We start from the raw sequence: 16,460 nt of genomic DNA on the forward strand, positions 1-16,460 counted from the left end.
TTGTCTTTAAGACTTAATTGTTTCATTGACCAAGAGTGGTTAAGCTGCCTGCAAGCAGAGGAGGAAAAAGACTGAAGATAATTGTGCAAAAGCAGGTGCCAGCCCAGTCATGGTGGCTCTCTGTAGTCACTGGGAGAGTCTGAATTCTCAACTTATGGTTTTCAACTTCAGTGTTTCCTTCCCATATCACAAAGTAAAAGTGAGAGTGTCCTTAAATGCAGCCTTAGGTGATGCCAGATCTTAGAAGTGTGGAAAAGGACAGTGTGAGCTGAGAGTCACAGTGCTGGGAGCTCAGCATCCCAAAACTAATCCTGGCTGTGGGTGCTTTTCCTCGTTTGACCTTGAGCAAGTCAGACAGTGGGGGTTTTTTTGTGTGTCTCAGTCTCTGTAACCAACATGGGAATACTGTGTGTATATATCCCTGGGTCTTGCTTAGATTAATAAATCAATATTTGTAAAGTAAGGCTTGATAAATGCTAACTGTATTACCACGTGTACTTGAACCTTGTGCAGAACTTTGGGAATTCGCCTGAATTTCTGCTCTGTGAGTAGATGGAGCCCAGGTCAGGATGGTCAGCACCACACAGACAGGTTTGGGTCATTTTCTTCCTCCCAAGGGACTGCCTGTAGCACATATCTGCAAGAAGGTCTTGAATACAACTTTTCCACTTAACATGCTCCCCCATCACCCACCGTCAGCAATGAGATTAAATTCTGTGCGACTGCAGAGGACGTTGCATGATTAAAATCCTCTTTTAGAAATTAATATGTACCATCTCTCCCCACTACTGTGCCTCCTCTCAGAGAAGGGTATTGTCTCCTGAGCACTCAAGGTGTGAAAAGCCACCCAGGGAAGCTGTCTATCTTTGAATTTTATGCTGTTGCACAGTTGCTCGGATGGGAGCTACAACTGCATAAAAATCACAGGGACTTGGGGACTTCTCCCTTCACATGGTCATGAGATGTGGGGAGAGTTTTGCAGAAAAATTAAAAGAATAGCAAAAGGAATGTGGGAACTTGAAGTTCTGTAGAAAAGGTTTCCTGAGGGGGAAAGTCAATAATCACCCATTTTCCTTAGGTAACCTTGGGTGTCCTGGGAAGAAAATAAAGCAAAACTTTGTTTCCAGATATTTTCCCGACCTTGCTGCCTGTATCAGCCCAGAGAAATCCAGTGATCAGGGCATTTGTAGATCCAAGTTTAGTATTCAGTAGACATCAGACATTGATGCTGCCCACAGAAGGGCTTTACTTGCATAAACTCTTGGTAGATGGAATTAGGTGTTCAGGGCTGCTGCATTCAGTACAAACTGAAGCTCTTGAGCCATCATTTCCAGTCTCCTTTAGGTCCTGGGAGGTTTTGTGGCATGACCAGGATGTGCAGTAGGGTGAGTTTTCCTGGACTGATTGATGGCTTTCTGATGGATCTTTTGAATATTTAAGGTGCCTAGGATACATATCTATAAAATTATTTAAATTTATATTTTATATTATATATAAAATTATATATTTCATATATTTGTATAAATATATGTATTTTATATAAACTTATACAAATGTTTATATTTTATATATATAAATATGGATTTTATATATCCATATTTAATGTGACTAGGAGCCTTCCTGTTGCTTTGAGGAAGGCTGCAGCAGAAGTGACTGACTGCTAAAATACCTCCCACTCACATCCTTGGTGTCTGCAGCACAAACCAGTAAATATTAGTCAGTCCCATGGGTATTCCCTGTTCACAGACACCTGAATGTGATTTTTGCCAGTTTTAAGCCTGAAATCCTCTATAGGTACCCTGGATCCCTATTTAAGGTTTCAGGTCTCCTCACTGAGGAGGACGGTGATCTATTCCTGTTTATCATTTGTTTATGGCACATAAAGAAAACTCTGAGGCTATTTATTTACTTCAAAAGTAAGGGGGAGAAATCATCTTCTTTAAAGACAAAAGTTGTTTTTATCTGTTAATTTTTTTTCTAACATATATTCAGGAGTTCATAAAAATATGTATTTCAGAGGGAAGAAATTTCATTTAGTGGGACGATTTTTCATTTGAGGGTGTGTAAAACTGGCTTCACCTGCTCTCACTGTTTGCTTGGCATTTGAGTTGGAAATGCTGCTGTTAGAGCACTCTTCCACACTGCCTTCAAACAGCACTTCCACTTGTATTGCCAAGGCTTTCAAAGAAGATTTCCTGTGAAATTAGGTTCCATGTTAGATTTTCATGGCTTTTTCTAACCTAAAAAAAAAAAAAAAGGCAGGAACAAAGTCTTTAGAAAATATTAAAGTTGCACATTTTTCTTTCCTCCATCAGTAATAATGAGTTTTTTAATAAATGAGCTTTTTCCTGGACTGCTTTCCCCACCACCTTCCCATTATGTTTGACTCTTTTTTTACCCTGTGTTGTACAGAGGGCCCAGAAGGACTCCAAGGACTTCAGATCCATTGGTGTTCTGTATTTTTGTGCTTCAAGCATCCTGATTGTGTCTCTCACTTTCCTAATTTTCTACAAGACTGGAAAATGAGGAAGACCCTGAGTCTTTTATCCAGGTCTGGGTCTGAAATGCCTGCTGGAAGGAAAACACTGATGTACTTTTATTTATTCCCCCCTTCTGTCTGATAGGATCTTTGGATTCTAATGCAATTTGGGTGTTGTGAATGGTGGCTTTAAGGCATCTGTGTGTTTTTAGACTGTGCTTTTTCAGGTACAGCCAATGAAGTTATTCAGGAGCTTTACCTGGTACTCTCAGCTCACCATTCAGCCCCTCTGGCCTCAACTCCTGCTCTCCTGACCTGCCTGAGAACAAACTGCTGAGCCTCACTCAAACTCACAGCCCTGATCCAGCTGAAAATGCCCTCCAGGAGTTTGAGGCACAGGGACAAGTGCCCCAGCTGGAGGGCACATGACATTTTACAGGTGTGGAAACTGAGGCTCGGGGTTTGTCCCATTCTCTATAGCAGAACTCCTCTTCCCCACACTGAGCATTCCCAGGATAGCCAGGCTGGAGCCAAGACTCTGAACACAGGTTCTTTTACCACAGGGACTGGATTATGTGGCAGACTGGATTTGTGCTTGCTGCTTCATGTTCTGAGTGTGTGTTTCTGCTAAAGCCTTGCCCTGGCTGCTGGCAGGCTCCTGACTTCCAAGAGCTCAGCCCTGGTTTTCCTTCAGAAAAGAGAGGATCTGCAGGAATTTATAAGAACGCTAACTCAGAGCAGACACGTGGTTTCCAAAGTTCAATCTAGCATTCTAAAGCTTTTAGCAGAAGGGTTGATTTGGGTCAAAATTAATGCAAACACTTGTGTAGACCATTTAATGTTTAGGTTATGGACCTGTTAAGGCAGCAGGATAATCCCTTTAGATTACCCGTGTAATTCCTAGTGAATATTTATTTTAAAGTGACTTCAGTGCCCTTAGTCATTAGTGAAGGTTCCTAATGCCTCTCACAGCTGCCAGGCTCAATGCAACAGCATTTGTCAATGGGAGGGCTTCTCCTTTTGTTCCCTGTTTTTTGGTTTGTTTGTTTTTTAACATCTCTCCAACTCTTGCCAGTTTAATCCCATGGACTCACCTCTAATCACAGGGAAGCATCCGAGCTTTGCTGTGCTGACTTCCACTGGAGTGAGGCTGAGGAGGGAGCCTAATCCTGGGTTTTTCTGCTGCTGTCTGCTGAGGGTGTGGGGTGCCCGGGCTGCGTGGGCTGGGGGGGAGGACGGAGAACGCGGCGGGTTCAAGGACGCGCTCCCGCTTTAATGTGCGCAGACATGCTCCCGCTCACTCCCTGATTGGCAAGGTTAACTCAGAGAGGCTGCAGCTTTTTAAACTGATTTGATTAGACCCACTACTTTATCCCATTCCCTCCCCCACTGCTTGGCCCACCACCTCCTGATCCTTTTAACACAGCCCCTGGTCCAATAACCAGCCAGTCTGATTCTTTTCCTTTTTTTCCCCTGCTCCCTTTTTCCAATTTTCCTGCTGGATTTTGACATTTTGTAAAATAGATTATGCAACCCTACAGGGAAGATCAGTAGGCAGTGTCTTGGTTTCAGGGCTGGGTTTTATTGGGACTGTTTGAGAGGCTGGGATGTGCCTCCTCTTCCTCAATCTCCTGGGCTCTGCTCCTTTCCCAGCTCTCGGTGCACCTGTGTGAATTCAGGGACGAGAGACTGGAGTCTCACATACCCCGGCCTGGATGCTCATAGCCCTCCAATTCCTCTTTTCTCTGCTAAACCAGGTTTGGGGAGAATTACACACTCAGCCCAAAATGATTTGGCATCTCAGGTCCTGTTCCACTGTGGTATGACATGTTCACTGTCTGCAAAAAGAAACATGGGCAGCATGGATAGGGAACTCCCATATCCCACATCACTGAAATAATGGTGTATTTTAGTAGCAAATGTTACTAGTTGGGATTACTTTGGGAGGTGGGATCACCCATAGCTCCAGGCTGACTGACAAGTGGGATGAGCTCCAAGGGGCCCTGAGAAGCTGTTTTGGCATTAATGCCCTCAGCCCTTGGGGGACAGCAGGGTTGGAGTGAGCACCAGCCCAGCCTTCAAAGGCTTTATGGTCCTGTTGCCATCTTTAACCGATGTGCTTTAGTGTGTTGTGCACTGCCAATTTACAATCCTGGGTTCTGCTTGTGATATTGCCCTGTTTGTCTTATTAAATATCCCTGGGGAATGTGGAGTCTTATGTACAAAAGTGCCTCTTGACAATTCCCCCTGGTTCTCTTATAAATAAGTGAATAAAGCCTAAAAAATTACAGGCTTTCCCCAAACCTGAGGGTCTCAATTCATAGCAAAAAATCACTGGAGAGTGAGCAGCACTGCTGAATTTTTGGTAGTACCATACTGGTCCAGGGAAAGCTGTGTCTCATCTCATTTTCACTCGCCTGTTTGTTCAGCAGACCTGATCTGAAGTGGTGTGGGCTGTTCAAGCAGCTCAGTGCTGACAGGGACCAAATCCAGTGACCAGGACCGACCCTATGGAGTCACCCTGGTGAAACAGCACAGAGTACAGACAATCCCCTACACACTAGGTATTAAATCTTGACATACTGCATTACTTAAGAGGTCTCAGGGAAAATTAAAACCCTTTTGACTGGGTTTTGCAATGCAGGGAAAATTTTAGTGACATTTAAAAGGTTTCTCTTGTGTTCCTCTAATGGGATAAATAAAAAAAGGCTTGTTTTAGGCCAGCAAATGGGGGGACAATCCAATTTCCCTGATTCCATCAAGACACTCTTAAAGCATTAGCTTGTGCAGTTTTAAAAAAACCCACAACAGACTGACCCCTCTGCCTGATGGCTTTGAAAAGTGTCCTGATGTGGAGGTATTTATCCTATACCACATGCTTCATCGAGGCACTCCAGCAGTGCTTGGAAATACACTCCTTTGTTATTAAACTATTTAGGAGGACAGCATGCACAGCAGGAAACACAAACACCAGTTTATTATTTACTGCAGCCATCCACACCGGGGCTGTGCTCAGACTAATTCGTGATGGCGTGCTCTTTAAATTCAGTATTTGGAAGGGAAAAAGGGTGGCATTAACCAGGAACATTTCTGATGGCAGGCTGAAACCTAAGCCTGCCCTTAACTTTTATGTTTTTAAGCATGATTTGGGCTCAATATAAATAAAAGATTCCCCTGTGGAATGTTATATTTGCAGTTTGTTTCCATCAGTCAGAAAGATTAATGTATCAACACTTACTTGGGAGGGGGCTCTGGGGATTGATAATGGGAGATGTGGAGCCTTTCACCTCTAGGTCACTGGTTCAGCACTGCCCCACGTCGGCTGCCACCACCAGCACCTGCCATCTGCTCCAATGGGCTGGGCCCAGTTTTAGGCCCAGCTGGTCCCAGTGGGCTCCCAGGGCTGCTTTAGTAGGAAATTGGGATGGAGCTGCTCAGCCCAGCCCCAGATGTGACGGCAGCCCCAGCCCCCGGCCCAGACCGAGCGCCACCAGGGAACTTGACCTTCTGCCACGCTTGTACAACCCATGAATGGAGAACCTGTTATCCCTGCCCTGTGCAGAATAACTCATTCAAAGAGCAGGACACCCCTGAACATAAATCTGTCTGTTATAAAGTTGGCTGCGGTTTTCCCTGGTTGCCTCCAGTTCCTGCTGAATTTCATTAGGAACATCTCTATTATACAGCACAAGGAGAGAGCAAGTGCTGCCTCTAGACTTTGAAAGAGCCCTTTAAAGTGAAGATCAATTTTGCATCTCACTAAATATCTAATGACAGACCAAACTGCAAGTACTTAGTTCAGCTGTATTTTAATAGCACTGTGGCTCCATCGAGAAATCCCAGTTACTGATACAGTTTGATATCCTGAGGCAGTTTTCTCCTGACATTTTTCCTTTTCCTTTCTTTAGTAGTAGCACTTCATTAATAGCTGTTTGGAAACCTGACTGTCTGTGAATAAGCAGTACCAATAAACCTTTTCCCTCACTATTTATTCCTCCTTTATTCCACTGGGAAACAGCCCCAGTGATCACAGGCTGAGTTTTCAGAGTCTGACGTGTAGTTGTACTTGGTGGTGCATGAGCAAATGAAAGAGCAGCTTCATGCCTTATAAAATAACAAATGGTAAATCAGCTACTAATACAATTCACAGAGGCTGCTAAAAGGCTGCTGGATGTCACAAAAACAGCAACCCTTGGAGGTGATGAGATGGGAGCTTCTTAAGTCAACACATGCAGTTGGCTTCTCCCTGGCAATGGTCCACTTCAGGGCAGGATCCAGGCTCTGATACCTTCCCCCCTCTGGCAGACGGCTGTGAGTGTGTGGAATGTCCTCTCTAATTCCAGATTAGCCACAAAGAGGAGTCATCATCCTTAAGAAACAAGCATGCATGGAAAGGAAAGGCTGTCTGGAGGCTGCAGGGCACAGCACTATCCTCAGCTGCTTTGAGATGTCTGAGCAGGGTTCCCAGCACTAAAGGAGAAGAGAAAAAAATGTGCCTTTCATGCTGAGGGCTGTGTGGCACTGGAACTCAGCTTCTCTGCTAGCCCAGGCTTTCTCAAGCTTGGCTTAATAAAGTCCAGGTCTCATCTGATGAGTTCAGAGCATGTTTCAGAATGTCTCAAGGCGGAAAGTGCTGATTTTGCATAGCAAGCTGAGGAAGGTTTTATGGGACTAAAAGAGTCTCCATAGTCTTTATCCTCCCTGACTTGAAGGAGAAAAAGCTCCCTGGGCTGTTAGCAGCACCTCTGCATCTCCTGCAGCACATGGTGACCTGACTTTTATTGCAACTGTGCCTCTCTGACAGTGCTCCAGCTCTGCCACAGCATTCCTGGGCATTTCAGCTGAGCCTTCCTTTGCCCAAATCAAGGGAATCAAACCCATGGGTTTGGGACAGGAACTGCTTTAGCCCACACAGGGGTGGTTTCTCTGCTTTCTTCTGGATTTCTCTCTCTCTCTTGGTCACTCAGTTGTTGGATTTAAATGGCAGTTTCTACAAAGAGGACATCTGGAAAGGCAGAGAGGCAGCTCTGAGCCGTTATAGTCGACATTTAAAAGTGCAACATCTCTTTCATCATGCAGGGCTTTAGGTTCAAGCCTACAGAGGAAAAGGGGTTACTTCCAAAGCCCTGAATCCCTTTAAATAAATATCAGCCAGCATTTGCCCTGCAGTCAGCAAGGGCTGAGATGAACCAAGCAGTGGCAGCAACGCTCTCGGCTGACTCCATCTCCCATCCAGCCTGCTAAATTTAGCAGCCTAACCAACCTTCCTTCTGTCTCTTTATTCAGGTGGAGCATGTTGACTTGCTGCTTGGTGCTGGATCTGGCCCTGCTCTGGAGTTTGCAGCCCCTGGGCAGTGCCCAGGGCAGCCATCTGTGGGGCAGCAGCATTGATGGGGCTGTCTCCTAATCTCCCTGCTCCCATCCACACGTGCTGTCCTGATATCCGACAGCCGGTCCCATGTGGGCATCGTGCCAGCAGTGACTTTACAGGCTTTGTGGCAGAGATTATTTAAAGGAGATTAACCCTTCTAAACCCCTTAGATTTTAATTATTTCTGTATGTATTTATAAAACCTCCAGTCTGCTAGTTCCAGGGCACAACTGCCCCAGTCCCCATCCTTAACCTGGATTTGTGAATATACAATGCACCCTTATTGCAGGACAGGGGCTGGACTGGACAGGACTCCTTGGATTGATTTATTTATTGCCATTCTGGAACAATTCACATCTGGAATGAAAATTAAACATTATGGTTTCAAATTGTAAAAAGAGCTAATAATTTGAACCACCTTAAAATACTATTAGGGCATTAATTGAATTGTTTGAGTCGATGAGGCATCTCTGGCTAATTATTTCAGTTAGGGCAGCTCTGTCATTAATGCCTCCCCACTGCCCATGTTGTAAGCACAGAGATCCCCTGGTTCTCTGAAGACAGGACTATCTGTAAGGTTGATGTACTGGAAGCCAGGAGAGGGAAGGACTGTTTCATTCAGTCTCCTAGCAAGTTTATTATATGTATAATGATGTTATGAAACCCTGTAGTCTAGAGAACTGTTGTGACTAGCAGGTATTGGTTGTAGAAGGGGGGAAAAGAGTATGCACTTCCATCCTTTCATGCTTTCTCTCCTATTAGTCATGTTACTGCTGGGCTAATTAGTTTGTTAGAGCTAAGGAGTGATGGAGGGAGTGTTTCCACTCTGCACATGAGCTGTAAAATGCAAATAAAACCAGAAATACCTTATTTCTTATTTCTTTACAGCACAACCTGGCTTATCTTGGGTGATGCACACATTCAAAAGTATATAGAATCTTAGAATGGGTTGGAAGGGACCTTAAGGCCCATACAGATCCAGCCCCCAGCTATGGGCAAGGACACCTCCCACCATCCCAGGTTGCTCAGAGCCCCATCCAGCCCAGCCTTGAACACTTCCAGGGATGGGGCAGCCACAGCTTCTCTGGAAAAGCTGTGCCAGGGCCTCCCCACCCTCACAGTATACCTGCCTGTTTTGTAAATGCAAGCAATAAAAGGTGAGTGTTGGAAGCAAAAAAACCCACAGCATTATGGACCCCAGTGATCTGAGAAAAAAATAGAGTCATTTTGAATGAATTCCTTAAAATCAGATGATTTTTATTTATTCTTGTCTCCTAAACAAGGAAATAAACGCAGACAGTGCCAAGGAGTCCATAAATAAATTTTGTTCTTGGAGAATCTCTTTAATATGCACACAGTCCTGCTTCTGTGGTAGTGAACATTTGACCAGTAGCAATTAATTTCTTATCACAGTCTTTCTATGAGGTAAGAAAACATTAGTGTCTCCATTAGGAAGTGGAGAACGGGAGCAAATGACGTGCCCAGCTTCATTCCCCTGCCCCACAGCTTGCCAAGAGCTGCTGGAGGGAGAGGGCATTGCAGGGATGCCTCCTGCTGCACAGCTCAGTGTTCCCTTCCAGGCAAGGTCCATCCTCCTGATCAAATGATAGACTCAGAAAACGTTCAATATCTGTATATTTCAGGATAAGTATGATGAATTTTCAGCAGCTTACTGTGAAGCATACAGCATTCCCTGTATTGGCAGGTGGGGGAAAGAGAGAAGAAAAAATAATAAAGGTCCCTGCTATTAATCTCTTCTGAAAAAGAGGGTTTCTTACAGAAAATACCATGTGATCCCATGGCATGTCGATGTGTCCCAAGGGTTAATAAATCTTTTTCTCATTCAAATAGGTAGGATCTCCAGCTGAAAGTGCTGGACCCTGCATCCAGCCCCGGGGAGGGGGGAGAAGGGGAGCAAAGGGTTAAATTTCGGGGCTGTAGAAGCAGATTGTGTTTTCCTTCTATGATGTGGGCTGACAAGACATCAGTATTCTATTCATCTGTTGGGAATTAGGCTGTTAATCCAATCAATGACTCTTGAGCTAGCTGCAGCCTGCCTCCCCACTGGGGAACAATCGGATCAGACGGGAGATTGTTTAAGAGCACAGAGCGGTCCCGGTGTCAGGTGGAATTTCCAAGCGTTCCCTAGTGAATTGGGGATGGGAAAGCTGTCTCAGCCCATTTATCCTGCCCCTTAAATAAGCAGGTATCTGCCTCAGCCATGCTAAAGTGATAAAGCAGTAGAGGAGCACTAACTTTTATGCAGGGAGGGGGCAGGGAAGCACCCTGAGAAGAGAGGTTTTAGCATCCTGCCCTTTGGAATATCATCCTGTCCACAGTTTGGGATGGCATTTGCGTGGTTTGTTGGGAGCTGGCTCAGCCACAGCGCCGTGCCACTTGTTACAGCTTTAGGCACTGACTTCTCCAAACACATTTTTTGATCCCTGCAGCTTCCTGGCAGCTTTTCTATTGCACCAACACACTTGTTTGATGAGCAGCGAGATTCCTGGTGCTGAAACTAACAGGCAGTAGCAAATATTATTTGGATAACCTATAAATATGTCCAAATACACAGCTGGACACGGAGTGCCAACTGCAAAATGGGTTGAAAATGCTCAACAGCAAAACATCCCTGAGAGTTTTGGTGTTGCTGCATGAGCTGCTGCGTGGGTTCAGAAGTCAGTTTGTTCTGCAATTAATGACAGCCATGTCTGCGGTGGGATATTGAGAGCCTGTATCTGTGCCAGCAGCACTACATGCTGATCATAGGAGATGTGATAAATCCCATTGAAATTGCACTTGGAAATTTAGGTACAGCACCAGTTAGAAACTAGGGCGATGAGGGATTAGCGTAACCCTGGCACACTGAACTCCTCGGGCTGGGGGCGTTTGGGAGCATTAGCAGATGCAGGCTTCAGGAGGGAGCCAGTGGTGCTTCCTGGGCATCCTCTTCTCTCTGAGCTTTCTTAGATCTGCTTTTAACAGCAGCTTTGTGAGCAGAGGCTTCTCCAAATTAGTGCTCCTAAATGAACCACGAGTATGAGCTCCAGCAGTGAATACAAGCAGGGAGGTCCCCAGACAGAAAAATCCCCAGCTCGGAGGTTTGGCTTTAAAGGGCTTCAACATCCCTCTTCCCTTGATCATAATTTTGAATCAAACAAAAGCTAATGCAATTTCCTTTGCCTTTCAGTAGCAGATTCTGCTGTAAGGGTTCATGCCATTAGAAATGTAATAATTGCTTCTCTATGCAGATCTAATTTATCTGTGAGGCACTTAGAAGATAGGCCAAATGATAGCCTGGCAGTAGGCTCTGGAGAAGGGCCCAAGAGGTGATGATAAAAATCTGTCTAGCACCTTCCATCCTCGGGGATATCTGCCTGGCACAGTGCAGGGAATGGTCAGAATGGGAGGAAGTGAGCAGAGGAGAGAGCTGAGAACTCTTGGAGAGGGACAGCTCGGTGAGAAAGGGATTCCTTCCCAACCTGCACACAGGGGAGGTGAGAGTTAATTGAGGAACCAACTTAAGAGGATGCCCTGCACTTGTCAGCCTGGGTTATTTGCAATCCCTAAAAAACAGCTGTTCATGACCAGTGCATGCTCTTTGGTTTTGCCTCTAGCAGAAGTTGCTCTCTATTCTTTGTCCCATGGTGTTGGTCCTTGGGGAGTGCCTGAGCTGCCTTGGAGCTGGAGCCAAGGATGCACATGGGGATGTCTCCTGCTGAATCATCTGGTGGAGTTCAGACTGGTTATATTAGCCCCCATTGCCTGGTTTTAGTATTGGTGGCTATGAGCATGGAAATTCTGGTGTGTTGAGCCGTAGCCTTACCCTCTGTCTTCTTGGAGATAAAATTTGAGAGAGAATAATATGACAATGAAGTTAATGTAAGTTGTTGGGAAGTTGAAGTCTAAAGTAGAAACAAATGAGAAATAAAACCCTTTTTAAAAGTGGAGGGAAGTATTTTCTTGCTATTTTTCATCTCCCTGGCTTGAGTGAGTGTGTGTCATGAGGCTGCAGAGATTTATATTACAGCTCCTAAGCACCAGTGCTTGTTCAGGGTCTGTATTATTCCAGCCCTTTTTATTCTCTCGACTTCTAAAGATGTAGTGTAAATATTTATCTTCCCTCTTGCCCATCGTGCTGCCTGCCCAGGACCCAGTGCTGTTAAACACTGTTATCACCTCATCGTTCTTATCTCCTGCGATCCCTGCCAGCATTTGGAGTCTGTCAATGGGAACAAGCCTTAAAAGGTGCCACAAATGAGCAGAAAGCAGAGGTGATAGGGGAAAAAAATACCTGAAAATAAAGAGCACACATGGTACCCCTCAAAGGGCAGAGCTGTGTAGAGCTTTGCTGCTGTGCTTTTCACATGCACGGTGTCTGTGCTTGGGGAGGTGATCGAAGGCATCAAGGTGAGGTCTCAGTGTGGAGCAGCACTCAAGGAGGTGTGGGGTCCCCTACAGACCCTTGTGCTGGTGTGGAGGGTCCAGCCCCAGCTTCATCACCAATACAGGGTCAGGCTGGACCAAAGCTCACCCAGGTAACCAGCATGGATTTGTTTATCCTCTTTCCTTCACTGGTGCTAAAGAAAACAGGGAAGATGGAGGAAGAGGCTTGTCTCCCTTTCCTTGTCTCTGCCCTTCAGTCCAGAACTTGTGTGAGGTTAAGCAGGGAACAGGAATTGCCAAGGAATGAACATGGTATGGCAACACCGATATAATCCTATCACTTCTAAAACAGAATTCACGTGCAGCAGCCATAGAAGCACTTAGCAGATAAAACAGTTGGTCCATCTGCGCTCGGTCCATCTTCTCCCATTTCTCTTGCTTAAATTTCTCAGGAGCAGAACGAAATCCTGTTATCCAATAAGTTATCCACTGGTAGTTGGATTTTCATTGAGTGACATCTGTCACAGACCATGCATGTAGGAAGTAGCAGTGATTTTGTAGCATCTTTGTTTAGATGGGTTTGGTAGACATGGATGTTTGGGTTTTCATCTCCCAGCTCAGCTGTCACCCTGACATGGCCAGATGTGCCAGGAGGCTGGAGAAGCCACTAGGGATGGCACAATGGCATTAGGAGGCAAGAGGAAATCTTGGAATCAGACCTATTGTTGGTCAGTAACATGTCTGGAACTGAGCACTTCTACATTTGAGTGTGTCGTGGTCTTTCTTTCCTTCCTGGTCACTTTCTGTCTGCCTCTGTGGGTTCTGCCATTTCCACAAGCTCCTCCTTTTTACAGATGGAGAATTGCTGAAAGGGCTCTGGAACAAGGGCCTACCAGTGTCTTTCAAACCTTTACAGAAGGTGTGTTGCTGCTCTCAACCTGGCTTGTCCCCTCTTTTATGTTGAAGTTTACCAAATCAGAGGAGATTTCTTCTTTTTAACCCGTGACAGTGACATTTTCCCAGCTGATACAGGGGCATGAAAGGGCACTTCTCAGAGGCATCCTGGCTCAGTGTTGGTCCAGAGCTGCCTACCTCCTCTTCCCCACTCACCAACATCAGCTTCCTTACTCAGCACCTTCTCTTTGGTCCATCTGCTGAGAGGATCCAGCTGATCACTGCCAGCATCTGTGTTCCTCCCAGCTGCAGAGGATGCTCTGTTCCTGGCTGGTGCCAGTGGGCTGAGGACAGAGGCTTGTACCTGACCATTTATTGTTTGGGATCATTCATCCCTACACACAGCTCAGGAGAAGGACCCTAAGATGCTCAAGAGGCCGCTGCTTTCTGTTGCACGTCAGGAAATATCCCTTGCATCAAGGCCAGCTACAATTCATCTTCACTCATCTGTACAAAGTGTTTGATTGCAAAACAGACATTTCCATTGCCTGGTAGGCAATATTTGTTTCACATAATTCCCACAAAGGGAGCTGTAATCCTGCCTTTCACAGCCCATCTTTGATTAGTCTCCAGGTGTGACCATTTTGCTCCAAAGCTCAGCGTTGCTGTACCTGGAGCAGCCGGGTACATCAGGCTGCAATTAGCCACGGTGCTCCAAAAAGCCAAATCAAAGAGGGATTGAGATCAGCAGCTTCCTGAGGGCTTTCAAGCCCTTTAGTGAGTGACCACACTGGAGCTTTTTCCATTTACCTGGATTAAAATTTGTCACAGAGGAAAATAGAAGCAAACAGCACGGCATCTGAGAAGTGTAACAAATAGCATTTGACCATTGGGCAGGCTCAAAGCAGGGGGAAAATCCGCAGCGTAAATAAAGTGCAAACCATGTTTGCATAACATTGGATTAATAGTTCTTTTTAAAAACCACACTGGGATTAAAGAGAGGCATTTCCTATGCCAGGACCTGTGCTCCCTCCTTAGCCCAGCAGATGCCAGGAAGTACATCTAAGAGAAATAAAAAACCTTGTTATCTCCAGCCAGCTGCTGAAACAGCAGTGCTTTCTGCAGGCCCTTGGAAGAGGAACAAATGTCTGTAGGATTCCTGGAGCAGTCCTGTGTGTTTTAATAGGGAGTTCTGCAGCAAAGCATTCCCATGGGAAGGGGTTTCTGCTGCACAGCTCCAGTCCCATTCACCTGTGGGTTTTGTTGGCTGCAGTCTTGGAGGTGGTGATGCAGAGAGGAGCTGGATTCCCATCCCCCAGCCCAGACATTTGACATCCTGCCTTTCCAATAACTCATTCAGAGCACTCCCACCTCTCCTTCCCCTGCCCTGCTCCGTATTTTGCTGAAGTCAGTGCTGGCCCTGTCACTCCTCAGAGCAGGCATGTGCTTAAGGAGAGCTCAGGGGCACTGGCTCACATTGGTTACCTTATTAGTGTGGAATAATCAATGGATGCTGTCCATGATTCCCTCAGTTCTTTGGTTTGTGGTACCACCTAAAGACACCCATTTGCATTCCACTTCCCTCAGTCTGGGCAGAAATAGGCTCCTGAAACGAGGTGTCTTCAAACAACGTAGTGACACTTGGAAAGAAAAATCTGACCCTCCCACCTCTTTGCTTGGAAAAGATATGAAGTGGATATTTAGGCAGCAAGTGCCTGTTACATCTGGCTTTTTTTCCCTGCTGCTGATGTGGTTGTCTTGTTGGTGCAGTGTCCCAGAGTAAAGTATGGTGTCTCCCACCCCAAAACACAGGTCATTCCTAATTCCTCAGCTCACAGCTTAATGTCAAACAGAATAACACACTGGGAAAACAGGAGACTTTCAGCTATGAGTGGAATTTCTACCTGTTTTCCTGTTCTTTTTCACCTGCTCCAGAATCTATGGCAAACTGTAGAATTTGCACCTTAATCACAAAGATGATAGTAATTAAATCTTAAGTCTCCATAGACAGATGCAAATAAATTAAGGAGGCAAAGAACTGAATTAGAGGCTAATCCTGGTTGGGTTAGTGAAAGCAAAGGGGGCAGTAATTCTTTCCTTCTGTTATTTCACCTGTTCTGGTGGCAGGGTGAGGTGCCTGGGTTTGCAGTGCTGGATGTGAGGCATCAACTGTGGCAGAGCCCTGGGGAGGGGACACAGGAATCTGGGATGGGGACACACTTCCCAAAGCATTGCAGCTGATGCAGTGGCTTAAATGTTCTCTGAAACAGGGAGCTGTGTGCCAACGCCTACAAATCACGCAGTTTGCTTTGCCCTTGCACTGCAGGTGTTTCACAAGGATGAGTTTGGCAACTTGCTCTCATCCCTGAGCACTGTGCCCTTTCCTGACTTGACAGAGCTTAACCTAGGTATTGGGGTAGACCTAAATTCTGAAGGCAGGGACCTAAGATTTATTTAGATGGAAGGAACTGGATTTTTTTCCCTGTGTGCTCCCTTGTGCTGAAGAGCACAGTTCACTGAGCTGTGTGAGCATCCCAGTGCTTTACCCTTCTCTCAAGTAGTTGGCCAAAGCTGGGTTTGCACTCAAACATCTTGCACTAAAGCATCAGGAGTAGTGAGACTCCCAGAGTGAGGCCATAGGACTGAAATCCTTCATTTTTATGTGCTGGAAGTGATAACGGTGTGAACTGAATTATACTCACGCCATGACGTGATCCACGCACTCTCACGGGTGGATAGATATTGATTATCCATCAATAGGGAGTCATGGTGGATGATGATTCAAATCCCAGCTGTCAGGTAGCTGGGTGTCCTGGCTGTTTGTCTAGTCAATTAAATCATTGCTGTGATTCATTCCTATTTATTTAAAACTGGGATTTCTTTGTATTGCCACAATGTTACCTATACCTCTAAAATCAAGTCTCTCTCTTTTTCAGGATGGGGAAGGCCAGACTGCACTCCATTATGGTAAGTTGCCTCTAAGCTTGGCTGTTCCTCCTTAGCAGCATGGATTTGCAGCTGGGGTAAATGCTCTATACACAGAAAGCAAATTTCAGGAGAAAAATGAGCAAGGAAACTGGATTTGATTAACCAGTGGCTCCCTCCGCTAGCAAATCCCAGCATGGCAGGGGTAGGAGCCTTGGGAGAAGCTTGCTGTCCTCCCTTCGTTCTCCTCTGCAAATGTCACCTTAAAGCCCTTCCTTTTCCCCCAGTTAATAATGCAGAGTTCCCCTGTGCACCTCTGTGTCTCCAGGATGTTGGTGTGCCACCTGCAGACCCTGGATAGGGGATGCCAAATCCCTTGGCCTTCAGGGAGGGTCTGTGCCCATTT

The 16,460-nt window shown here is 45.7% G+C and overlaps 1 protein-coding gene across 2 annotated transcripts in view; it reads left to right on the plus strand.

Annotated features, from left to right (window-relative positions):
- ACBD6 (acyl-CoA binding domain containing 6) overlaps positions 1–16,460 on the plus strand; it is an 81,482-nt gene that overhangs the window by 60,996 nt on the left and 4,026 nt on the right. The window contains exon 7 of one of the 2 annotated variants that reach the window (XM_015636756.3): positions 16,066–16,096. In XM_015636756.3, the coding sequence (XP_015492242.1) occupies positions 16,066–16,096 (31 nt within the window). Of the gene's footprint in view, positions 1–7,765; positions 9,601–16,065; positions 16,097–16,460 lie in introns of those variants that run through there. The other variant, XM_033516408.1, reaches the window with a different exon arrangement.

The sequence above is a fragment of the Parus major genome, chromosome 8 (genome assembly GCF_001522545.3).
Source record: "Parus major isolate Abel chromosome 8, Parus_major1.1, whole genome shotgun sequence".
NCBI classification, from domain to species: Eukaryota; Metazoa; Chordata; class Aves; order Passeriformes; family Paridae; genus Parus; species Parus major.